The following is a 27374-nucleotide window of genomic DNA, read 5'->3' as shown; positions in this document are numbered from 1 at the left end:
GTTATTAAAAATATTTATTTTGCCACAGTGTATCACATACAAAAAATAACAAAAGACACATATGCTTTATGAAACTAAAGCTCGAAACGGGTATCCATGAAAGTTGCAAAATGGTACCAAGCTGTGTTGTGTTCTGCTATGATTTGGAGTCTTCCTCGTCTTCTCTTTGCATTTGTTCTATGAGTCTCTGTCGCTCAGCAGCCTGCCTCATCCTCATCATCACCACACTCTCATAGTCACGCTCATTAGTCAGGGAACCCTGCAGAAGAAACGCACATGACAATAACAATTAGTAAAGTAATGACAGAGCTGAAATGGAAACAACCCAAAATTTTGTCAGTAAAACAACCAATTTACATGCCTCCCAAATTCCAAATTATTAGGATGGGCCTTTTTCTTTGTTTTCCAAATTGTTTTTCAGATTTGACAAACATACAGAAAAGGTCTCATGTAAGGGTTAAATATTTTGATAGACTAAGAAGTCACATGGCCCCAAAATAATTATTCAAGAGAATTTTGTCATTACCGAGGAAGGGAGCCTTAGAAAGTTCAACATTTATTTTATACGATGACAACAGTGAAATGGCACAAGTGTCACAGTCCACTGTATGTTTGTTTTCACAACCGTGAATGTGGGTGCAAAGGATGTAGAGGAATGGTGGACAGATGGTCTCACCTCAGTTACCATCATGCATGACACAACAACCAGCAGAGAAACTGTAACGGATAATTCCACTGCCTGAGGTCATTAAACCCCAAAAGGAGGAGGAGGGGGAGGCCAAAATGAGAACTGAAATTTAGACTGGCAGTCAAGTAGCTTTTCACTCTGTGTGTGTGTATGTGTGCGTGTGTCTGTGAGTATGTGATTTCTTTAAAGGGCTTGGACAAGGATGGCGAGAGATTCTCTTGCTGTTGCAGGAATCAGAGAGGTCAACCACTAGCTAATCAAGCAGGGTGGAACACAGGCCGGAAATATATATATTTATATACACACACACACACACACAGGATGCAGAATGTTTGCGTTCTGTTCACAACTATATGATACACACACTCACAAAGACTTTTGTGCCATTTTAAAAGGGGAGGGAGGCATGTATCCACAGAGTCAGCCACTGTTTTATAGGATTATATCCAGGAAGTCTGCTGGGCCAAGGAAGTGTCTATTTAACAAGACAGTGAGCTGCAGGAGAGAGTGAGTGAGTGTGTTCATGATGGACTGAGAGCGCAAGGGAGACCAATTTGAAGAGGAGACAGGTTTTTTTTGTCAGTGTGATCTCCGAGCTCTGGCATCTGGAAAACATCAAGGGGACTCCAGCATCCATGTGCTGAGAAAAAAAAGGGTAACTGTGGAAGAATAAGAGTGGAGAGGGTTGGTGAGGGGAAGTTACCCCCCACTCCCTCCCTCCAGCCCGCCCCTGGATTGAGGAAAGCTGCTATTATCATTCCAGTAATGTGAGCTCAAGCCCCTGTCGGACACTTAACTATGAAATATCACGCAAACGACATTGGGTAAATAATGCTTATATCTTCTAGCTGAATGAAACACAAGTAAATACACAATCATGCTGGAGAATATTCTCCCCCCTCATCAGCAAATACATCTCATCTCTGCCCTGCCCTCCACTGGTCACTCCACTGAAATGCACCTGAACTGGTCTGACCTATTCTCTTCCCAGTGTGGTCACGGGTGGACTCTACCAGGCTAATGATGTGGGAGCGATTCTGAGCTTTAGCAGGTGCTTTATGGTCAATGTGACGCATTTCTTTTCAGGATGAAGGATGTTTCCTTGCCTGGGGTGTTAACTTACAATGTACATATTTAGCCAATGCATCACTGTGTAACTAAATAGTTGTTGTGTGCATATGCGTGTACGTATGTGTCTGTGTGGTTTGCAGTAACACTGGGGCCCAGAGTGAGTAGGAAACCACAGAATACAAACAATGGGCCCCCGCACAAAGCCAAGACAGGAGGGTACAAGGCCACCACTGAGGTAGGATAATTGTAAAACACACATACGCACACATACACACAAACAAGCAGAGAATTAGCTGTGTGACATCAGCACATGGCAAGTCCTCTAAACAGAACATCCCAGCCTGCCTTGAGGCCAATAATGACATCATGAATACCAGCAGTGCTCTGAGTCATGCAATATAACATACGCACACACACGTGCAAACTGCTACACTCTTTCCCACAAAAGAGGAGGCATCTCTAAGTGCAGGTGGCCACTGCATTCCCTGAGAATAACTTGTGTTTGTGTGAGTATGTGAGCATATGAGGATGAGTGTGTGCGCATTTATGCAATAGTGACAGAATATCAAGCGGGAGGGACTTTCAGATGAAACGTCTACTTCTCCAAAAATATATTCAAAATTAAAGTTTAAACATTTTAAAAATTCAACAGCCTCAATGTTCCGTAATTTAAATTTTAATAGGAGCTTTTTGTGCGCTATATGCTAAGTACAATAGTTTGTTAGCATGTTAACTTAAAGTGAAGATGGCGATAAATAAAAGCAGGGAAACCGGTAGAGTGTTTCACTGGTCTCTTCACAAGTGAAAGAACAAAGTTTGATGCTCAACCCACAATACTTTTTCCTAAACTCAGAAACTCCAAAAATTGCTAATCTAGAGGTCTTGGGAACTCTACTGCAATGAAAAGTTCTTAATACAGACTGCCATTTCAATTATGGTGATGACATTTTTCTCTCCTCAAAACTTTTAGTGATCAATCCTGTCATGTAACTGTTATGATTACTTTGACTACCACAAAGGAGTGGTGTAGTAGTTTTTCTTAGTGACGTTTGAACACTATATACAAATTGAGGCCCAGATGTATTTTTGTGTGTAGTTAACCTTTTCAATGCACATGTCGTGCAAAAATCTGCTCTCTGAATGAATCGCCAGGAATCCACAGTTTCCATGTCTGAATACAAAAATGCAGACATACATATCTACCGATCACCAATTATGCACACACAACCATACATGTCAGTCTTTTTTTTTTTTTACAAAAGCTGCAGACATTACGGACTTAACTGGGATAGATGTGCACAGATTTATTATTTTTAGATATTAATTTCAGGTGTCTATAATACTACACAGTAGCCACAAAGATTTTTGAGTTGAAAAAGTACATCTTATTTCTTTACTAGTTCAACAAAATAATTGTGCGTGTAGATTCAGCAACTCAGTCAAGTAAAAGGAGAGAAAAGGTCATAGAGGATGTAAGATGTCATGTAAGAAGATGCAGATATATATGTCTATGCATGTGGACATAGTTGGTCACAGCACTGGATGGATTAGAATCCAATTGGACAGAGATGGAGTGCCCCTTTGGAAACATAAAGCTAAGGAAATAAACGGTGAAAAGAGAAACGGCAGCGAAGACCTGAACTCCTGGTGCCCTGGCATTTCTCTTTATGATGGATGAGCTCAGGGATCTTAGAATAGGAATACGTGGGGCTTTGGCCTCTATAATATCTAACAATACAGCCTTGTAAAAGCAAAATTATGTCTTTCACATCCTAGCCTTCCCAGAAAAACCCTGTGATTGTAAAAGATTTCCCATTACAACAAAAGCTGCCACGGGATTGGTAAGAATGCAGACTCAGCGCTGGAGATGTCAAAACGAACTCAGGTATTATGAAAGGAGAAGAAAAACAGAAAATTAAATAAATGCCCTAAACACAATTATTTAAAATGTCTGTGGGTTCAGTGTGCGTGTTCCCATATTAACAGGGCTCCTTATCCTGAATATTTAATGCGCAGAGCAAATGGCCAGTATAGTTAGTGTATTGTTTATTTCAACCATTCTTTTTTTTACCTGTATTCAAAGTAATCTAAAAATCACAGCCATGATTGAATAATTACTAATGATTCGGTGCCCGGGGAGACAGCAGTGCATTCCTAGTTTTCACTGACCGCCCACATTCTCTGGAAAAGAACAGTATGTTCAATACATTAAAATTTTTAAACTCAGGACTGAAAAGATATCATGTCTGTGTATGCAATAAAGCTCAAAACCTGCACAAGATTTATTTGTATCATATTACTACAAATTTTCTGGTGCTTAATTTCTGTCTTCATTGGATATTTCGGCTTTGGCTGAATGACACGGGAGGGAAACCAGCTTCAAACACATGATGTAGCAACTCACTTCACATCTGCAGCCACCCAGGGTTCTTTTAAAAGCTTGTAACACATCTCCTGATAGTTAAACACATTCTGTGATTCGTTGCTTTCAGTAAATTATAGAGCAAGGATCGCAGCTATTTTGTTAATGGTTCATGATAATGGGGAATAATGGTTAACCAAAAAAAAAAAAAAAAAAAAACTGTACCAGTCATACTAGTCTCTACTTTTCTATTCGTGAGAAATGAATGAGAAAGTGTGTCCAAACTGACTGATAGTGTATTCCCATTAATTCTGCCCTGATTTAAGGATACTGTACCCTGTCATGTGTCTTGGTGAATCTGCAATTGGTATTCAACGACATCACACCTGGACTTTGACTGATGTCAGATGACTGTCATGTGGCAGTCATACAACTGAGTCTGCTCTTCCTCTAAATATCTAGACCCACAAGTTTAAGTTGGAATACCTTCAAAAAAGCTCATCACTGAGTCATGACTTTGGAGACAAACAGCGATGGTAATGGTAAGGATGATGACAAGTCCTAACTGGAAATTGAAGACATTACAGAGTAGTTGACAGGGAGGTACAATCAGATTATGCGGACTGCCAAATTTCAATTATCTTCTTTCATACTTTTCATACGTTCAATTGGCTGATTACGGTATTGAACGATGATTTTCATGTAGACAGTGCGTGCTGTAAATCTAGTCTAAATGTTGGCTTAGGGCCTCCAAGGAGTGGAAGATGGAGAGCACACAACAAAGGACCAGAGGAATATCCACCAAAGCCTCAGTTTGGGCTTCTAGCGCCAGTCAAAGCAATATCTGGAAACACTTTTTATCCTGCAACAACAAGAACACGCAATATCCCAGATTTCAGGCACAGCATAGCTACATCAAACCACACTGCCCACTATGGTCAGGCCTTAGAAAAGAGGCTTACACAGAAATCCAGCTAAGGCTAAATTCATCAGCTCAGAGGCTGCATCGCATGATAGCATGACAGCACAACAAACAGAGTACTGTAAGTCCAATCTTGGTCAGACTGCAGGTCTTGTAGGGTCACATATACCACAGATAAAACGAACATGAAAGCAGCTCCGTAGTTATAGGTAGAAGCAGGAAGGGTTTGAAACATGTTCTGCGAACAGTCTTGATTAAATGTTATGATAATTTCATTTTTGTGAGTAATTGTGTCTGGTCTTACAGACTGTTCTGGCTCTACAGTGCAGAGTGAGAGAACAAGAGAATCAAGTGGCACGCCTATTGTTTACTGGATCAATTTGAAAAGACTAGAGGAAAAATGAAACCTATGATTGGTCTATTTTCTTCACACCCTGCATGTTTAAGTTTAGTGAACAAGAGGAAGTATTGCAACTCAGGACAAGGGCTTTCAGAGCCATGTTTTCGCCTGGAACAGTGTTTATTACAAGTCCTGGCGAGAATATCACAGGCTGATTTTAATGTGCTGACAAGATCAAATAATTCATAAAAGAATTGTTCTAAACCAGAGGAAAAAAATGCACAAACACATTAACCGATCCATTTTTGAACAAATTCAAGTGAGCTAAAAAAAGTTTGCTGTTGTGAAACAATTTCCAATTACTACATTCCAAAAGCAAAGACAGCACACCAGGAGCGTGAGAGTTAGAAATGACACAAGTTACATCTCTTCTGCAACCCAGCGCACTGTGCTTGTCCATACACGTCTGTGCGTAATAGTTTGCTTTGATGAAGCTATAGGCCTCCAGTCAGGCAGAAGGGCCTGTGGAGCGAGGTGGACTCAGAGGCTTTACACAAGCCGCCAGCAGGCAGGAAATCAGGATATCAACAGAGCACAGAAACAATGACAGAGATTAGAGATAAGTTAAGTCCCTCCTCTGGGTAACGGTCATGTTTGCTCACCAACTATGGCTTCCTTTTTATTTTATTTTTTTAAACATACGCACACATCTACACACTCAACCAGTTGTGCACCTATGGAAACTCTACTGCTCTCGTCCTTCCCACCTAACAAGCACACTAACGCTTCACTCAGAAGAATATTAGCTGTTGTTGCTGCCTCTCCATATCACAGACATTGAATCAGCAGTCCCTGCATTTCCCACAGGTAATAGGTCTTTCCAAAGAACCAGCAGGAACTTTATTGCTTATGACTAAGAGGCCAACTCACACTGCAACCACAATGATATCATCTGACGGTTGGCAAAAATCTGAAAGGGGATGACAGCTTGAGAAAAAAAAAAAAAAAAAAAAAAAAAAACCTCCACCTGGGTTCTTGAACACTCACCTGCCTAGTATGGATAAAGGTAAGATGAGGTTTCTCTGCAATTACAGTTCAGTGTATTAAATGCCACACTTTAGTGCGAAAGTTGACACAGCTGTGCCACTGAAGAAAATGTCATCTTAGCGAACTGCCTATCTGTCTTGAGACTATGCAAGGAGGGCTCCTCCGTAACCACTGAACAAGTCCTATCATGCCAAAGAAGATTGTCAGGCTGTGCAGGTAGACACAACCTAGTTTTCTGACAGAGACGCATGTTCACGTGAGGGATTCAAATGCCCTTTATTTCCTCGGCAAGACAGGTAAGAATTTGATTATCCGTGTTTATCGCTTTTGTTTTTCTTCCTCTGAAAGAACCTAGTGTATGAAAAGAAAAACCAGGAAAGCAATTTCTTTTATTTTATGGCTGAAATTGTGCTCAGACAGATTCCGTCACAAAGATGGATAATTTCTGGCAGTGCTGAGAGAGCTTTTCTAAAGTGTTTCTTGGCCAATCGATTTTAATGGAGTTCTTTAATTTTTACTTGGTCATGAACTGTTTCCTGAATGTGACACTCATGGGCAAAATCCAAAGACTCCTTCATGGCCAAACTGACATGTTTGGAAAGGAATGCTGTTGTGTCCATGCTCTCCAAACTCCTGCTGCTACTAAAGTGCCGATAAAACCTTTACAAGCCAACAAAACCTGTTTGCTATAGTGACTTACAAATTTACAGAGTGTGTGCTTCAAGTCACGAACATAGACCTAATGTGGGCAAAGCCGTTGTTGTTGGGAGACCATAAAATCACAGGCACTGAGCAGATTATCTAATCGACATGCCAACACTGATGAACTGCATTCTGCTTTACCCAAAAAAATTAGTCCAGGTCACGGAATGCCCTCCCCCCCACACACACACCAAGTTTGAGTTTAATTTCAAGTGGTGTTGGATTGTTTTATTTCAACCATGATGTTTCCTTTCAAAATTTGTCGATGGAAGTTAAATTATAATAATATAAAACCCCCAAACTACAAAATGGATATTTATTTTGAAATATAATGGTTACAGTGTGATGTTATTTATGGAAAAAGAATATTTTATTTTACTAACTTTCAAATCCAGACTCACTGCATAACTCACACCACAGCAAAATAAACTGACTGCATCCTAGCTTTTTGTGCCTCCTCTGAAAATCATAAACATATGTTTATAAGAAAAGTTATCTTCATTATTTCTGACAGAAACAGTAAAACCTCAGGCTCTTCCTAAACTAAATGAGAGGAGATACAACACAATTACATGCAGGACAACAATTGCCTTTAGGAATGTATTTTTGTTGCTTCTCTTACTGGAAGTCTTCAGCAAACTAACAGACTTCTTTTGCCGACCACACCTGGATTTACGGGAAAAACCTCTCATTCAAAAAGTAAATATTTGGGGGTGAAAGCTTCAAAGCATTGTTGAAACAGCCCATTGCTGCCAAATAATGCTGAATTTCATTAAAACAGAATCAAGAGGAGCAGGTGCAATCTCTAAATAATGGCTGCAGACTCACATCAAGCAGACTAATATGGTCCAATCCTTACATCTGGTGCTAAATTACATGACAAGCACAGGCCTGCTTCATATTCTAGCATGAGAGAGAATTTTGGATTATCAAAAACTGATTTATAATCTAGTGTTATATCAATTCCATTGACAGAAAACCTGCTATCATTTTTTAAATTAAAATTCTCCTTTTGTTTTGTTGCAGATGGCATTATGATGAACTTTGCCACATCCTAAGGAAGTGATTGTCAAATAGAGAAGACACGAAAGGCGACAAATACTTTTCAGGATACATAAAAACAGTTCACCTCATCTCAACCAGATCTCCAAAGATGCCATTTGGAACATCGTTGCACAGAAAGGCAGCCTCTGGTCGCTGGCCTGGCAGGAACTCAAAGCGTCGCGAGGTGCTGTCAATCAATATGATTAGCCTACCACTGGCAGATTTTCGCCACATCTCACACATTGGCAGCAATGCCTTTACAGACAGCTTTGGAGATCTGTCCTTCTTAAAAATGGGCCACAGTTTGCTTTTACAAAGCTCTCAGAGTGAGCAGAACCTCTTCATGGCCTGCTCTCCACCACCAAAGCCCCCTCGTCTGAACCTGGATGAGGCAGGGGGTTCAGAGAGCCCCAACTTGTCCATTGGCTGGCAGGATAAAACTCCCCAGAAGAGAAAGAAAAGCAGTTCTATGCCACTGCTGGACAGTGAAGACATAGAAGAACTAGCAAAGGAGGATGAATACCAGAGGGGGCATAATGCTCCTTACAATCAGACTCACAACTTTGAACGAGGTAGTGTGAGTTCAGATAAGGATGGAGACTCTTCAGAAATCTGTGACAAAACTGATGAAAAACCAAGAGATGAGGACAGTGGCTTTTCATTTAGCCTGGACCTCGGCCCCTCAATCCTGGATGATGTTCTGCGGGTGATGGACAATCTCCACAATTAGACAACTCAATAGCCAAGCATAAAAGGAAGAAATTGGAGGGGGGCGGGGGCAAATATGGTAACTATGTCAGTAATATAATAAATATCCAATAAACTATGATCCCAGTATATTAAGCAAATGGCCTTTGGGGGCAGCATCTATATTTAATGCAGGTGAACTAGTATACTGGAAAGACTGATAGAAAAAATTGTTTTTCAATATTTTATTAAAGCATGTTTAATTGTGAATCAGATCATCAGGAAACCTTTAGGAATACCTTTTTCTGAAGAGAACCAGATATTTTGTGTGTAGGACACTGTTAACTGTAGTACTTTTTGAAAAGAAGTACAATCCGGTTTGAGAGGTTAAACCAAGATCAGACAACAACACAAAGTTAATGATCTCCTTAGATTCACCCTTTGTAGAGGTGCATACAATGCTTAAGTTAATAATTTAACCCTGTCTAATGCCAAACTCCAAGCTGGACATTTTCTTTCTTTTACTTTGCTCCTTTTCTAGTGTAATCCCCCAAATCACAAAGCACTGTGCTGAAAGCGGCTGTTAAGACTTAAGAGTGTTGTGTTTAAGAAAAGAAAAGCTGCGGCTGGAATCCAAGGTCCTCGAGCTGTGATGTCTTGGCTTGTGGCGTGCTTGCCAATCTATTGTGTGCAGAGGGCAATTTCTCCTCCGCACGCATCCCAGAGGCCCCACTCAAAGGTAGACCAAGGTACCCCCCATCTCCCTCAATGCAGTGAAAACAAACACTTAGCTCTGCTTCCAATAAAAGCCAGCCAGTGGTGGCAGTTTGGGCGGCAGACCAACACAGGCCACAGGTCCATGACCTCAGAAAAAAGAAGGGGAAAAAAACTGGATCAAGCTGTTTGCTTAGCTGTAAATCAGAGTCCAATGCTCTGGTGAGTGGTGCACGAAAGGGAAAGTGGTAAAGAGTAATGTGATACTTCCACATATGCAGGGGGTGTCGAGGGAGGAGGACCAGAGACATCCATTAGTGCAGCACAAGTCCTGATGAGGTTTTAAATACTACCTTCTGACTAAACAGAACCCCAGCACTCATGAAAAATGCATGCTTGCATCTCACATACACAGCAATGCAAGGAAAGAGAAAAACACCTGTATGTGTAGAAACACCTGGTCAAACTGAGACTTTTGCAAAATATATTTTCCTCAGGTCTATAGAGAGGAGAGTCAAGGCAGTCTGTGCCTTAGTGAGGGGTTGACAGAACAGGCAGTAGGGCAAAGCCAGTACCAGTCAAATTATAAAGTGGCCCATGGGCCTTGCTGCAAAATAGACAAACCACAACTGTCTTACTTCTAGAAATAGATTTAGAATTCTATGTATGTCCAAACAGAGGCAGCAATGTTTGTGGGTACATCCACAGTGTATATCTGTTTTGGGATCTCTTAAAAATCATAAACTGCATATCACTGCCCCTGTTTCTTGTATATGTTATGACAATAACACGTAATGAAACTTTTTTTATGTTGAAAAATGTACTGTTTTGCATTTTGGTGAAGTAAAGAAAAATATATTTCAAATTCCAAGTTTAGTGGTTTTGTGGAGAAAAGTGCTGGTGTCAACATTTTAAGAGCTTGTTTGAGACTGTTTACACACCCCGATGGACTGACATTTATTTAGGTTGTAACTGTCAGAAGCATCTGTGGAGGCTGGAAGTCTTGTCTGTCCCTTTTACAGTTTAAAAATAAATTATAGCTTGAATTATCCAACACTTCCAGCATTGCAGTTCTGCATACAAGTAAGTTTTACATAAAAGTCTACATTAGACAGGCTTATCAAGCAGCTCTTCATATTAAGTCATGATAGTACAGTGAACTGGACTTTGACAAAACTGCACAGTTACTAATCATTCTCCTGCACCACAAAGAATTGCTTCAGTGGGTAACCAGGATGTCTGCAATTTGTTTATGATAAGCAGAGAAAGAGACACACTTACTTTATTTTAGACAATATTCCTGTCTGCTACAATAACCCCAAAGATTCATGTTTTCACATATTTTCTGGATAAAAGACAACAATCCTTGTCTCTAACCCTAGTGTCTAATTTACACAAGTGCCCTCAGTGTGAGGAATCACATAAACTAAAATCAACAAGCATTCAGCCAAATGACTGATGTGAGAAGAAAGAGCCTGTAATTGAGGACAAATTATCTTGTCCGCACTGCACAAACTGGCTGAGTTGTGAAGTATCCCAATCACATCTGGTACCACTTCACTCCTTCCAAAAATCTAAACTTGCTGTCATTGAGATTACCAAGAAACCCTGTCCTCTCACTAAAGAGTAGTGGTAATGAGTCATTTATTATTTATTTATTTATTTTGGAGGTTAGAGAAGCACAGAGAGAGGAGAAAAAAAATGATATAAATATTATTTAATATTTGGTTAGTTGACTTTTCCGTCCCTTATTTATTAATTCTTTCATGTATGTCTGTTTATATATCCACATTTTACAATTTAGAATTTTTAATTTATCTTTCTCTTTCCTTATTCTTGGCTGTATTTATTCTTTTTTATGGCACTCAAATGACTCCATACAACTGTTACATGGTTTTACACGGATTTACACACAAAAAGGGAATTTTGTGAAAACCAATATTGTTTATGTTTTCCGTATCATGTTAGGACACATCATCAAGCCAGCCCATAACAGCTATCCCCTCTCATGAGATCCACAAACTGGATGTAGTTGGGCGTAACGCAGTCATTTGGAAATTCTTAGGTGAGAGTGCACTTTCCAATCTCTAGCAAACCAACAAGCTGCAAATACAATCCCAGAATACCTGATCTGCTGCATCTGGTCTGTTTCATGCCAAGCTAGTAACACCACTGGCTCAAGATGGAAGAAGCAGGCAAAAAAGCTCAGGTTTAAATGCATACATTAGACTCATTTTAAATAATATGGTATGCTAAGCTATATAATAAATCACAAATAAAGAAACAGTGAATAATGATGTCATCATATCTCTGGAGACACCACTGGCCAGAAAAAAACAGGTGTCAGTGATTCCAAGTCCAAGACAGTCAGGGAAGTTAGATATGAATATTTGTCAAACTGTGGAATCCATACAGTTGTCCACTCGTACTAATACTATTTTAAGTACACAGTATCTGAGCAGTACACTATGTCTGTTACCACATATGCCAGAATTAATATAAAACAAGCACAATGAGTCATCAGGATTCACTGAGATTTGCACGTGTGTGCACGTTATAAAATAAATGTTTTTACTCATGAGAATGACTTACACTTCTTTCAGAAACCTTTTCTCAATCTCTCATTTATTATATCAAAAGGTGAAGATTTAACAAAGAACAGTCTGGAAATGAAAGGGGAGATTAAATTAAATTAATCAAGGAGCATGGGGAGCAGCACAGTTTGGAAGATGTGTCCCTTCTCTATTTTGAAAATTTCATATCCATGGTAAAATTGGATGAATAAGAGCAGTTTTATCTGCTTTCTGGACAAGAGGAAGCAAAACAGAGCAAGCAGGTCCACAGGTCCTCAGTGTCTGTGAAATAATTTAAAATCCCATCACAGTATTAGTTAGTTCAAGGTCTCTGGACCCTGACAGGGATCTTCAGGGAGAATTTGTGGCCCTTACCCCATTAGGCCCCTTAAATTACCCCCAAATTAGATATATCAAGCCTATCAGAGCTGGAACTGAAGCTGAGGCTGAAGTCATTCATGTGTTTCTCTGAGCTCCCAATAGTGAGAGCAGGACTCCCTGAGCACTATGTTTGGATTGACAAGGTTAAAGAGGCAAGTCCACGCCCAAACTGTTCATCCAGCTGGCTGGAGTGGGTGATGGAGTGATGAGGGGGATCTGATTTTTACATTACAGATAGTTTGAGAAGACGGATGCTACATCCTCTGGAGCTTTTAGTGAGAAGTATCTTGCTGAGGGCTAAAATGAAAATTACCCAGCTGTAGTTATGTTTTCATTCCTGGGTGTAGCACCAAGAATAAAAAGCTTAAACAATGATGAAATAATCAAATTTGGTGAAATCTGTGAGGTGCACCTGGTTACAATAATGACATTCATGAAGATTAGTGTGACAAGTCCCTGAGTGCAGGCTGACTCTCAGATGCAAACCCTGACAAGGGATCAGCGACATCGCACTGGGCTCAGGGGTGAAGCCCAGTTCAGCAACAGCTCAGGGGAGAAAGTTAGACAGACTGACAGAGAGATCGACAAACCCCAAAGCTTAAAGATCACTACATCGGGGAGATGAAATGGACCCGACAGAAAACAAATCATTTCTTAATACTAATCTAATGACAAGAAAGAAAAACCTTGCATTTTCCCAGTGGATACAGCTGAAATGAGGTTACTCTGTCTGGAATGGCATTAATGTGCTTTTATCATCTCACATGCCAGGCTATTATTATAGCAAACTGCCTCTCCCAAGTTGCAATATGAAATGCAGCATTCCTGGGGTCTCCCAGGTCAGACCCATTAATGAGCAGCCGACCAGGGGCATTGAGCCATTGCCAGGCCAGCACCTCACCACTCCAAAGTAAATAAACTGAGGTCCATTTAACCAAACAAATTGTTCTAGGTCAGACTAGGGGAGTGCAAGCACTGGGGCAATATTTGTACGGCTGATATGAAAATAAAACCTCAGAGAGTTTACATACCTCTCTTTGTGGAACATTGTTTAGGCAACAGTATTTGTGTTGGACATGGTATACATGGGAAGACTTGGTAACATGGAGCAGACATGCTTTACGACAGACTAGGGAATGCACAATGCATTTTTGTGTTATACCAGTACCTGTGAAGACGTGAACTGGCCAGGCTGAGATATGGGAGCAATAACCTCTGGCTGTCCTTCAAGCCATGAAATCTTCAAAGGGTTACCACTCAGGCCACTTTCATTCTTCGCTGCTAGCTCCTAAACATGCAAAATATCACGTTAGTGGATTTTGAGATGATTTTCCTTGTTATATCAGGCCAGAATAGCAAATTCTCTGAAAGTTTAAAGTTTTCATATATCAATCAAAACAGTTGGTATATTATACATATGAAAAACACATGCAGACATGGACAAAGGTGGATTATAACTGGCCAACTCCCCAGAGCAAAGATAGAACTATGAGATGAGTAGGAAGCAACCACAAACTGCAAAGCCAGGTCCTGGTAAACTGGCAGACATGTTCCTTGGAGGGAAACCACATGCCATGGTGAGGAAACCACAACACAAAAACACACAATCAGGACAAAGGCCTGAGGATCTATACAGTGGGGAACAATGAAGCAGCTCAAGTACAAGTACTGTCCAATGGCTTCCATCCCCACTGTAGATTGCTTAAAACATCAGTTTAGGATGCAGGGACTGTCTTGTGGCTGGGAAGTCTATGACAAGTGTCATTCTTAGTGATAATCAAACTTAGCAGGTGACCTGCTAAGGTGGTTAGCAAATCTGATTCCGTGCAAATGTCTGCTTTGGGTAAGATTTTCATTATTGGGCAAACAAATAAAGGACACAAACTGGGGGAAGAGTTAGGTACTCACAGCTGCTCTCACAGTTGCAAATTCAACCACAGCACTTCCTTTCTTCTTACTGGATAGAATAACATTCAAAATATCCCCATACTGGAGGTAAGGAATGGAAGAATAAAGGAAAAATTAAAGAGAGGAAGAGGAGAGATGTAAAACATTTAAATTAGCATTTCCTTTAAAAGCACAACCCCTCAATATGAAAACACAAAGCATGTGTAGACTCAAGAGCTCAAAACACTAATGAATATAATGGACTTGTGGGAAAAAAGTTAAGATTCAATATGTGTTTGGTTATTGCAAACAAATCACTAATGATATGGTTTTTATGTTTGCGGCTGAGACAGTAATATTGTAAGGAACATTCAGTAACATCATGTATAAAAGTGAGACCTCAGAGACTTCTCAAAAGAGGCAAAATGTCATCATTTTAGCTACTGCGTGTACACTGACAACATTTGACAAACAATATTTTTGGCTTAGAAGCTGGAAGAATATGTGGCAGACATCCAGGTTCCTGCTTTAAATCAGAGCATAAAGAAAAGCATGGTCAAAGAAGGGGATCGGGGTGAAGAGCATTTCAGCAATTCCCTGGCCACTGTCAAAGGCAGTTATGCCTCTGTTCAGATAGAAAGGGTAGAGGAAGGGCTTGGAACATCAGAACGTAATCTCTGTTGAAAGCAGTTTTTAAATTGGAGAAAATGCTTTTCTAGTTCCTCAGGGTGTGTATCAACTACAACCTGTCTTTTGTCATTAACCTTCATGCACCCAAAGATGGGACTCGGGAGCCAAGAGTATGAAGAATGTGGCCTTTGACAGTCTCATTCTGTGAAAGTGTAGCTTTCTGGGAACGGGAAAGTTCAGGAATGCTAATGCTTACTAAGGACACTCTAGAGCAAGCCAACAGTGACAAAGGAGACTCTCAAAAGGCCTCTGTTTCATAAAACACAAATATCTCAACATATTTTTTTTCCTCTTTAAACGAGCATGTATTAGTTTGGCCGGCCAAAGTACACAAGACCGCGCACGTACGCATGCACAATTGCACACGTACCATTACTTACTTTCCCACAGAGTGGTGGCTATTTCTACTTGCCCAAACCAATAACTGTCACTCAGTAGCACTTTGCCATCTCAAACATAAAATTTTCCTAAAATGTGTTCCCTTTGCCTAAGTATTAAAAAGGAACAACACTTTTTTCCCACTCTTCTCTCTGACACAGCCTTTCTGTCTGGGATTATATTGATTGAGTGTGTGCATAGGAGTTGTTCGTATGCCTTTTTCCGGATGAGTTGACGTCAATGACACTTGCCCTATCCTCATTTCAGGCAAACAAATGCCCCACCAAAAGCCCTTGTGACGGATCATAGCATGAAGTGGTACAAGGTTGCATGAGAAGAGCACATTTCCTAATGCCTCTCTCAGCGCTGCTTAATCACCTGGTAAGAGGGGCACAAACAATGGTGTGCATGACTTTAAAAGGGCACTATAACATTGCCCTCAGCACTTTCACTGCAACAAAACTTAATGGGCCTTGTTTAAGGGGAAGAATAAAATGATCTACAGCGCTGATGTCATGCAGACCTCGAATATTGTTGGATTCTGCAGGCAGATTTGTTAAGATAGAGCTTTGCTTCTGGACAAGGATGGAGAGATAAACTTTCAATCATTAGACAGTATGTGCAATCTTCTATTGTAAAATGAACTATATATTCAGATATAGTGAACTGAAAATTTTGATTAGAAACAATTCATAGATTAAAATACCCACATGGGAATCGATGTCTTTGGTTAATCCAGCCAATAAATTGCCTCACATATGAAAGCACTTTTAGCGTTCAGGCACTATGTATTTGATTTTTACCTTCTGTAGTAGTTTCAAAAGAATATCTTGAGAGTAGCCTCCATTTGTCTCATCATCTTTTTTACACTTCCACTTCAACTGGAAAGAGAATGAAGACATGAAGAAAGGACACATTAGTCATGGAGACATTCAAGAACTAAAGAGGTGCTTCATAATGCCTCAGCATTACACAACTAATTTAATTCAGCTGACAAAGAGACAAGGCATGCCAGGTAGGCTTCTAATAGCACACTCTTTACCATAAACAGCAGGACAGACTGGTGTTATGGGGGAAAGATATTGATAACTTCTTGGAACATCACTCTAGCATCACCTGCGAGTCCTAATGTCAATATTTATCCAAAAGTGTGCTGGATAACTAAAAAGACTGAAACTTAATACATTGATCCCTTGACCAAAGAGAAGCAGAGTCTCGCCTGCTTTACTGCAGCATAAGGACCCAATAAAATAATGAATTAAAACCTCCTAAGCAGGTTGATACCTAATATGGTAAATTGTGGGAAAAAAGTGGCAGCCATCCTGTAGGACATGTTGTGATTGCTATTGCAGTTAATCGTTTAACTGATAAAACTGGTTCCGTGCCTTCAGTTGTGATACTTGCTTTTTGAATGCAATAAAAGCTATTCTTAGAAATTACTGAGCATCTTTTTCTGCTTAAGAGCAGCTTCCACAAGAGGCATGAAGATAATTTATCCTTTTTTTTCTTGGTTATGGCCCTGTCACTAAATGCTGATGTGAATTCCCATAGACCTAAAAAGAGACATTGTGCAACTTCTCATATCCACGTACAAAGCACAACAGAACCTAGCCAACCTCACACTAACTGCTTAAAGTATTACGATAAATGGCAGCAAGCGTTGATTCAGCTCCAGCCTTCTGTTCACTGTCAGAGAAAGAACATTTCTGGGAATTTCCATGTCTACTTTTACCAGCAAATGTACATTCTTCTTCCAACATTCTCCACTGCTCACTGATAACCTTCTTAATCATTAATCTTGTAATTAGATGTGCAGGTACTTGCATGAGGTGATTACACTGACAATATGTTCTTGTTAGTGTATAAAAAATATACATAGACAAAAACATTTGTGCAAAGAACCCATTTGTCTCTTTGTGTGTTTAATATCCACCCATCTGTAGAAAATAACATTTCTTATGAAAAGTGGCTGAAACGTGCTTAAACAGAGGAGTGTCTTAATATAAAGAGTTTAAAGTTAATAATTCTGACAAAGATCATGTATTTAACATTGCAAAAAATATCTAAAATGAAGTTAAGATAGGTTTTGACTCAAAGGAATCAGATTAGAATACCCTGCAAGGGGAAAAAAATAGAATTAACTCTTAGTGGCTGAATGCTTCAACTGCTTAGACTAGCTACAGGTTACATCCATGGTACACTAGAATAATATCCCTTAATAACTTATATTACTTGATTTATATACATGTGCACGCACACACACACACCCATTACATGGTTATTGGTTGGTTTGACGCCCTATTATAACTAGTTGGTTAATAGCCTGATTCTGATTTGTAGCTATAAGTATCAACCAATAAGAAATACAGTAAAAACCAACTAACCAACAAATTAGAATATAGTTGCAAATCAACTAACCATTAAAAAAATGAAAAACATATTCACAATATTTCCAACTATACTCAATTTTTTCAAGTGAAGTCCAAGTGATTGTTTGTGACAGATTTGAAGAGATTCCATCATAGCATTACACAAATATCATCTGCAGTCTTGAGGCTGCTGTTTGTTTTTCTAACTGAACACACAAACATCAGGGAATATACTGCTGAACGAAATGACTATTAAATTTTAAAACCAGACTTAGTATCTAAACACATTAGCTAACATCCCCAGTGTCTGTTAATATGCACAAGCCTGGTCACTTCCAGAAGTTAATATAATAAGCCCTCTCTTGGCAAAGAAACAGTTCTCCTGGTGACATCATTGCTACTCTTGAGGAAAGAGTGTTAGAATATGCCATTGAGACAGTACATGTGGTCTCCAAATAATTAATTACAAATGTCTAAGATTCTATCAGCATCCCAGCTGAGGGTCCGCCTGCATGTTCACTCAGATGGGGCAGTTTCTCCTTAATATTCTGGGACCCACCTCCTCCTACAATCTTTACTCGAAGAATTTACCCAACCTTTGTCTGACCAAATCTCATTCTGTAAATGAAAATCCTATAGTTTAAAGTTTTACCTTCAATTTGGGGGTCACCCTATTCTTGGAACATCTATCCATTCCTGAGTCTGAAAAAACAAAACAATAACACGTACATGAGATGGTGAAGTGAAACAATTTTTTTGCCAGAGAAAGAAATGTAGCACTCAAGATAGCATGCAATGGACTCATGCAGATGGACTGCAATTTAAAACTAGCTGTCATGTGGTAAATGTATGGTTCTGTTACAGTCTGATGATCCACAGAGTGTCTCTCGAGATGGAACAGACAGACTGATCCAGAGGAGGCTGAGTAGGCCTGACTGCGTGCAAATGGAAGAGACGTGCTGACTATGCATGAGTAATTGTCCAGCCACAAAAAGGGATCGAGTCAAGGGCCAAGTTGCAGTACTTTACTTATACACCCACACCTCCATAGTCTTATTTTACAAGACTTTCTTTTTTTTTTTAAGTCTGCAGAATGGAGACTACAGAGCTCTAATGCAAAATTATTGTCAAGGGGTTAAAACTTTGATGGACAGTCTGGGTGTATGTGTGTGATGCTGGGCATTCCTATATTAACTTGCCAAGTTGACTTGCTGCCAAGAAACTAAAATAGACCTCTTCAGTGTTTTAACACAAAACATAAATTCAAACGTACATTCAGTTATTGTTATTGGGGTGTTGTTTTTTTTTCCTGTGAAAAATATTTGGTGAACCACAGGGTGCCTGGTGACTGCTGTGGGCGGACTGACACTATGATGGTTGGGAAACATCACCCTATTGAGGTTTCAGGAGAGTAAAATTGCTTCTCTGGATCTAACTGGATTTACCCAGGCAGAACAGGACTGCAGTGAACTGTTTTAGTTACGTGGGTGAGAGCAAAACAAATGATGCTAAATCTTGGAAGCAGACATACATCTCTGAGTGTACTCTGCTGTTTGCGGCTGTGTTTCTCTTTCCCTCTGGATCTGCTCTCTGATGAGCCTTTGTTCTTCCTCAAGCTGCCTGGATCCCTCCTCTCTTAAACGGGCTATCTGTTGGACAAAGAAGCAAAAAAGCAAATAGATAAACAACAGAAACATATGTAGCTTGGTTCTTCATCAAAGCACTTATGCAATTACATCGCCTGTGGCTCTCCAATCCTATGTCACCTTATCAACAATACCCAGAAAGTGTGCAGACCCCCGTATTTTACCAGTCAAAGCCGTATCACCTTGAGATCAGACAGAAAATGGAACAGTGCCACCTACTGGTTATCTCATTCACACAATACTTGAATGTATTAATCGTATTGAACGCATGCCATCATTCACCTTGGAAGCAATCACACTGGCTTTTATTTATCACTGGCTTTCTGAACAAAGTGCATCAAGTCATGCAATATTATCTAATGGGTGTACTGATAATTATGATACGGGAGTGAAAAAAGCCTCCTTCAGACAGAGCCTTTGTTCTTGACCCAAGTCTTTGGAGGACTTCAACTCAATCAGAGGGAAGTATTTGACGAAGAACAGAATAACAACACCTGGGCGTGCTTAAGAATTTCCTGGATGCTTTGGAATACCTTGGAACCAGTAAAGGGCTGATGCCTGATATATAATGGAATATTCTGTAGTGAGTGGTGGAATATCATGTCTCATATGGTTTCTGTGAATTCTCTTACCTCTTCTTCAAGTGTTCTGGTGATTTGAACTTCCTCCTGGCTCTGAGCTTCTGCTTGTCGCTCTCTGGCCTCCAAATCTGTTACAGCAAAACACATACACACACAGAGGACTGAATTGCCTTCATACTGAATCTCTGCTCCACAAGACAAAATCATGCTACTTATGACTTGATAATTTTCCAACATATTGGACAATTTGTGTAGCAGTCCTCATAATTTTAAAACAAGATGTTTTAACTTTTGAACTCACCAAGCTTAATTTTCTTTCGTTTATCATCTAGTTTTCTGTTTCGTTCTTCCGCTTGCTTCTTGGCTGCGCAGATCTTGTCATAAGCAGCCTGAAAACAGCATTTGGCACTGAGATGAATTTTGACTATGTGCGTGTGTATCAGTAAAATTGTGGAGAGAGCTCTGTGGTCCTACCTTGGCAGCAGCATCAGTTAGAACCTCAAGGGCCTGAGACAACTGGTGGAAAAGCTCAGCTAGAACAAACATAAATGTTTATTTATTATTCATTTCATAATCTTTCTCTAATCTTTTTTGCATGGCACAAACAAATTCCAATTATGATATCTTTCATAGCTATCTGTATCTTTATTAGAATCCCCATTAGTACAAGCTCATCTAACTGAACAAGCAATCCAATATGCAGGGAAGAAAAAACACATTATCATCCCTTCAATTTTCACAGAATCAAAGACAAACCACGTGTTTTGTCAGGAAAATGCTTCACGGGGGTCCCCAATAATGCACGCCTCCCTATCCATGAACAAATAAATACATATAACAAATAAATAAATAAATGTGGTGAGACAGGAAACATTTTATGTCACAAATATCACCACACAGACTCTTGCCCTCTCCATCAATCTTACTTACAGCACCCAAAGGGGCCATTGCCACAGTCACCTTGTCATGCCAGACTCGAGCTCCCCAGTTGTCATCTAAGATACACACGCTAAAATGTACACAAGGAGACCGCAATCCAATTCCCCATCATACAACCATGGCACAACTGCACATACAAGTTAGGTTTAACCATTCACTTATGAAAACCCTAAAGAACCGATACTGTTACTCCCTGTGGGGACTACTCCACACAATAACAGCAGGCTCTACAGATCATCCTACCAGCAGAAGCGGTCAAGTTACCTAAATGCATATAATCGGCTGGAATGAAATTTAACAGGGGGAGACCTGCCATGCCCACGAGGCAGGAGTGTCACAACATGGGGAGTTAAGGAAAATGAGCAATTGTGGGGGTTGTATTTAGTCAGTGAAGAATCATGACCCCCAAGTCACCTCTTACTCGCACACAACCTTTCCCTGTGGGGCAGCAAGTCCCAAAACTTGCTCCGCTCTCGTGAGATAGAGAATGGGTCTGTACATGTGCGGGTTAAAGTGTTGAGGCCCTCCAAACCGCTTCTTTTCCATTTCTGGGAAACCGACCCCCTGCTTTTGTATTATCCCACTCAACCCCACCAATTTCCCAGTTTTTTTTCCACTGACATAATCAGGAGTTGTCTGAACCATCCAGTAACCACATAAACCTCACTTGAAAATATGCCTCATGACCAGCCTTTTGTCCAAGGTGCCTTTTTTTTCCCCCTCCTGACAACAAAAGGCTACATTGAGATTTCCTGGTCTAATTGTGGACATGCTGGCTGGCGACAAGCCATACAAGGACTCATAAAGCCACGGAGTGGGTTGGAGTGTGGTGATGGTGGTGCTGGTGGTGTGTGGCTGGTACTGTCTGGCTAATGAGCCGGGGAGGAGGGGGCTCTGGTTAGATTTCCTACAGAGTACTATGGCTACGCTCTCAGGCAGGATTTAAATTGCTGAAAGCACTACTCTAAGGGTTTAATAGAGAGGTAGTGGAAAAGAGCAAGCACATTAACTGGCTCACTCACCTGCTTTTGGGTTGTCTGGGTTCTTGTCCGGATGGCATGTCAAGGCTTTCTGGCGATAAGCTTTCTTGATCTAGGAGAGAAAAACAAGGGCAAATAAAGAATGAATCATCCACTTAAACACAGATTTTGGGCATTTGAAATTTAAATTCTTTCACTCAGTAGCAATAATTTTTATCCTGTTGTCCTTGGCCTAGAAAGCGCAAGTCCGGATAAAGATGATGGCCTCATTTAAATAATAGTAACAAATAGTAACAGTCTCACATGGAAGCGCTGGGGATGAAATATGGTCTCAATTTAAATAAAAAAAAGTCTGGGATTGTATTGTTTGGATCAATTAAACACCTGTGCTGATCTTGTGCTTCATGTCCTTTTGGCATCTTGCTAATAGAATCTAAGCACCACAGTAGACAACGCAGAGTGACTTATCCACACAAGAATGCAAAATTATTCTCAGACCTGTTGTTCATCTGTACATTGAATGTGCCCTGAGTTGCTGGCTACTATTAGCATCTTCATTCTGTCTTTAACAAATCTGAGAAGGATGCAATTAATATTTTAGGCTGGTAGCCAAAATTTTTGTAAAGTGGAAAAACTGAACAATACTTTTGAGTATTGTAATATCATGTGACATTTTAGTTTTGGATATTTTTTTTAAGCTAGGCCACTACTTGGAATGTTAACCCTTCATTGGTACTTCTAGGGACCAGTTAATGACAAGGTGGTTTTCATTAGATCTCTGCTCCTCTGGAGAAAGAGAGGAAGCAGGAAAACTTTCCATGGAGACCAGAGGGGGTTGCAGAGTGTGGCGATGAAGCTCGCTGCACACAACCTCTAAGAGCGCACGCTCATATTTATGCATTGCATGCAAAGGACTTGGCACATGTATCCCCATATGTCCAAAATCAGACACAAACACACACACCGACATACATGTTCTCGCCAGTCTTAATCAGCCATGCCAAAGTTCTGCATGTTTTCACATGCACCTCCCTTAGCGTAAACCAATCTCATGCCAGTACGCTATAGGCCATAGAATTTGGGAGCTCCTTTCTTTCTTCAAACCTGGGAAATGTTTGCATTAAGCAGCTTGGTTCTGTGTGTTGTTTTGCACAATTTACTCTACAGACTCCACAACAAAGCATACAGACCTGACTTTACTTAAGGGCAAACAAAAGTTAAGGTAAATCTGAAGGAACTGGGAAGGATGGTGTGATCCGTCAATGTCCATGTCTTTTTTCACAGCGACTTCAATAAGTCTTTAGGGACAGTAGACTTACACAGATTCGGCAGGATGCCCATTGTGAAGGTACTAAAACTAAGACTCCTTACGGTTATATAAAAACCACAAGCCCCCAGTGAAGCCCATGGAAATTATTGTGGCTCAGATAGTTCTTAAATGCCACAAGTCCTTTCCTCCATCCCTTGGTCAACACCAGATTTTTTCTCATTATAGTTCCAACATTGAATGAAAACTTGGTTCACTGAGAGGGCTTTGAGAGACTAGACATCATTAAAAGATATTTAGACTTGCTCCTTGGCACAGAGCCTTCCTTCAGATCAAGACTGACATGCAGCGCTATGGACGGGTGCCAAACACATATGCTTACTGATGGCCTAAGTATGTTTCCCCTTTTTGCGCCTGTCTGTGTCTGTCCTTTTGTGGTTCTATGCGTTCACTGTCAAAAAGTTTTGTCCTGTACAAAAACATTTGTCAGGTAAAAGGGAATGAATATGCAAGTTTACAATCAGTTGTTGTGACCACAGGGAAGCAAAAAAGTGCCTGTGCCCTAAGCAACAGCCAAGCAGCACTAACAGTTGGACTACTTCCTGCCTCATAGAGCCCAATCAGTGCTTTGACATCACAAGGACTTCACTACCAAATTTCAGGTACATGTTGCTCACCATTTGCAGATAGATTTTATTTTAGTTTTTTAAAGCAATTTTCATACATGTGCAAGTAGCTATTGGCTTCTATTTCACACTATATAGTATAAAAATCAATAACAATAAAATCAACTCAAACTTGCTTACATGGTGTGGATCACTGCCTCATGGTTTTGCATTTTATGCTCAGATTGAGCATAAAACCCTAACCCTGGGGGGTGGGTTGTGCCTTACTTCACAACAATGTTATTTTGACAACAACGAATGCACCTTAATGCTTAAAAAACTAATTTAAATTCTTATACAGAAATCAAGTAAGTAATTAATGTGGATAAAAACACACCAAACTATTGCTATGGTTCTTTAAAGAGTCAGTCAGTGTCCTGGGTTCACAATCAGCTCACTCTCTGCTTCTCATGTTCTTTATCACCTGTGGTCAGCTTACAAGATAAACATGGTCTGAATCTGCTGTAAACGCTGGAGAAGTTTAACATTTTCAGGACAAAATTCTGGCCAGCTGAGCTCTTGGACAACCTCACACTGATTTTCTGGTGAGCAGCCTTATTGCACATTTTCATCTTTGTCTCACTGGGTTCAGCTCAAGACATCAACAAATACGCTGCTCTATACAGCATTTCACTTCAAAATTTCTTACTGCCCTTTCTCTTATTTTCTCTCCATCTCCTTCCCGTTTCAAAACTTCTTTTTACTATATCTTGTCAAAACTGCACTTCCAGCTCTGTTCTGTTAAATAATACATGACTACACCCATCAGTGCTGTATCACGCAAACCTTATGCTGGAAGACCCTGAAGCTCCTTTGTGCTAAAAACTAGAAGTCATGGAAAGGTTAGCACATGTGGAAAAGAGCTCTAAAATCAAGTGGCATCTTTCTACGGGACTAATCCAGTCACTGTAGCAATCATCTTTGTGTATTCAGTATGACCTTTTAGGATTGTCTCTTGATTTGGAACTGTAGCCCTTTTGTTATCAGAACAGCAAGAAGTCTGTTTCATTTTCTCCATTATACCTAAACTATTCTATACTGTCACATGTTTCCCATGGGTGACTTTGCAGAAAATAAAGAAAAGACCCCAATTGTGCAGCAGCAGGTCAACAGTAGCCTAATGGTTAGTGCCTGGTGAAACGCAGACTCTCTGTGCTGCCCTGATCCTTGCCTGCCACAGTCTCAACTGCATGCCTACATCTTGTCCTCATTACCCTACTCTTTGGTGCCAATAATAGTTGACAAACTGGTCCCGGTGCAGTCACAGTACAGTCCAATTAGGATCCCTAGCCTCAAGTCAGATTAGCTGCCTGATCTGCCATGGGCCCATCCTCCTTAATTACAACACTCTGCTATTTACAGAACTTTATCAGCTAGAGGAAAATAATGGAAATAACTAGAGGAAGAAGGAGAGGAGCAAGTACATAGGCTCAAGCCAAGAACAGCTGGAGAATGGGAGAAGTAAAACAAAAACTTCATTGACGATAAACCTCATGTCTTACATTTCAGCAAATTGCAAGTCATACCAGACATTAATCAGTATTATGCTGTATTAACTCTTAATCCAATGAATGATCTGATCATTGTTGAATCAAAATTAATTTGCCCAAAGCAGAGCAGAGCAGTTATAACTAGGAATAACCAGATTGTGTCACTCATATTTTTATTGTGTTTTTACTAATGTTACTGCTTGCACTATAACACATTAGTTACACTGCAATTTAAATAGCTGACTAAACCACGTTCATTTTGTGTGGTCTTGGCTATGGTGGCAATATGTGGTAGGTAAAACACACAGTTTTTATTCAAGCCATGCTGTTATGCATGAGCAGAACTCTTAATGGTGGTTACCCTTCCACAACAGCCTCCCTTGGCACTAAAGCGTTAAAACAAAAGTCATCAATAGTCATTAAATCTTAAGTCTCTGACATGCCATCTTCCACAGCATTTATCAGACAGCCAAGGTAAAAGGAGGCTCAACAGCAGCAAATACTGTAAGAGAGGAATAGAACAGGAGGAAGTTGTAGAACACAAATAATCTACGTCAAAGAAATATTTTATGAGCAGGCGCAAGGCCCACATATACAGACCAAAGCATCAGCTCCCCCTGTTTCTGATAAACAAATCTGATATTCGTGTTGCAGCAGAGGTTCCACAAACTGGGATGTGGAAACCTACTTTTGACATCTGTCTTCTCACACTTGATTAATTTTTGAGCTTCCCAACTCCAGGCTCAATTTTCCACACAGACACAAACCTTTGCTATCTCCTCCGACCATCAAAAGACCTCAAAGAACCAGCTTTCTGCATTTTGGAGTCTCAGTTCTGCTCAAACCACAACCACCAACTTCCTCTGGGATATTCCTTTGGGAAGGACAGGACTTTGAAATACAATTAAGAAATTAAGTTCCTCCCTTGTTTTGGCAGTGATTTTAATTTCCCCATGGGACTGTGGATTCTGTTAACTGGAAACTCTGAGGAGCGGCAGTCTTAAGGATTTTGCTGGATTCAGGTTGTTGTGGTCAGCCACTCTGGGCTGACAAATGAAAGTAAAAGTTGAGGTACCTTTCCAGATTTAAAAAAAAATGCACTCAAGAACAGAATTAAATTCAGACAAAAATGTGTCTGTAGGATGGTGGAGTGAGCAAACTGATCGTCCTTCGTCTGCCACTGATATCACTACAATTTCTAACCCTCTTCATTATTCATTTTCCAGACCTGATCACATGTAATCCTATTATCACACCTTGATTTCATGTGACCAGTTCTGGAGGTTTAACTTTATACATAGAACATAAAACAAGTTGCCAAACTAAAAAATATTCAACTTTCTTTCTATCTGGACTTTATATAGTTATAGGAAGCTATATGTCCTTATGCTAGACGGAGTGCTTCGCTCTCAGTGATCCCAAAAACTTAACTGATGCAACATCGCCGCTGTGTGGTGTCTTGTTTGTGTCACACCATTGTGTGTTAACCATTGGCCCATCAGTCTATCTTTAGCTAAACTGAGACTCAATTGAAATGTCAGTCCTCGTTCTGCTAACATTGAGTTTCTCTTTAATTCCGTTCTACATTAATCATTAAAAAACGTACACACAATGCAAACTAACACTCCATAGCCCCGTACGTCTTCACACACTTACAGCCTCTGGGTGTACAGACAGAAATGTGTGTTAATGTCTTCATTCCTGCAGTAGCAGGCTTCGGCTAACTAGCTTAACTAGCTTTGCTAGCTAATTCGCAAACCTCTTTCGCTGAAGCGCTGTTCTTAATGCCCAGTAACCCGTACAGGTCCATTTGTAGGATATCTTTGGCCTTTCCGGACATTTCTGCCTGCAGTCAACCACAGCTCTTACACGTTTGTACAACAAATGTAGACGCAATCTAAACGTTTGACGAGTTCAGCTGTTTGTTGCTGCAGGCCGCATGTGTTGGACG

At 40.2% G+C, this 27374-nt stretch overlaps 2 protein-coding genes across 3 annotated transcripts; one reads left to right on the top strand and one right to left on the bottom strand.

Moving 5' to 3' along the window:
• On the bottom strand, positions 1-27374 carry dnajc17 (DnaJ (Hsp40) homolog, subfamily C, member 17). 2 transcript variants are annotated; one of them, XM_029493584.1, is made up of 11 exons: positions 27183-27374; positions 22044-22113; positions 20557-20615; positions 20384-20471; positions 20134-20210; positions 19387-19504; positions 18508-18557; positions 16290-16367; positions 14440-14520; positions 13700-13819; positions 1-259 (listed from the first exon to the last, which is right to left on the bottom strand). In XM_029493584.1, the coding sequence occupies exons 1-11, from the start codon at positions 27261-27263 to the stop codon at positions 137-139; spliced, it is 945 nt and encodes a 314-aa protein (XP_029349444.1). In that variant the 5' UTR covers positions 27264-27374; the 3' UTR covers positions 1-136. The 2 variants fall into 2 exon arrangements, with proteins under 2 accessions (XP_029349444.1, XP_029349445.1); XM_029493585.1 differs by having other exon boundaries at positions 18508-18541; positions 19401-19504.
• LOC115035652 (cdc42 effector protein 3) lies at positions 6477-9744 on the top strand. The gene is made up of 2 exons (XM_029493586.1): positions 6477-6726; positions 8159-9744. The coding sequence occupies exon 2, from the start codon at positions 8286-8288 to the stop codon at positions 8904-8906; it is 621 nt and encodes a 206-aa protein (XP_029349446.1). The 5' UTR covers positions 6477-6726; positions 8159-8285; the 3' UTR covers positions 8907-9744.

Source organism: Echeneis naucrates, chromosome 22, assembly GCF_900963305.1.
Source record: "Echeneis naucrates chromosome 22, fEcheNa1.1, whole genome shotgun sequence".
In the NCBI taxonomy this organism is placed as follows: domain Eukaryota; kingdom Metazoa; phylum Chordata; class Actinopteri; order Carangiformes; family Echeneidae; genus Echeneis; species Echeneis naucrates.
The sequence above is the reverse complement of the archived record's forward strand: the minus strand, read 5'-3'. Positions and strand labels throughout refer to the sequence as shown.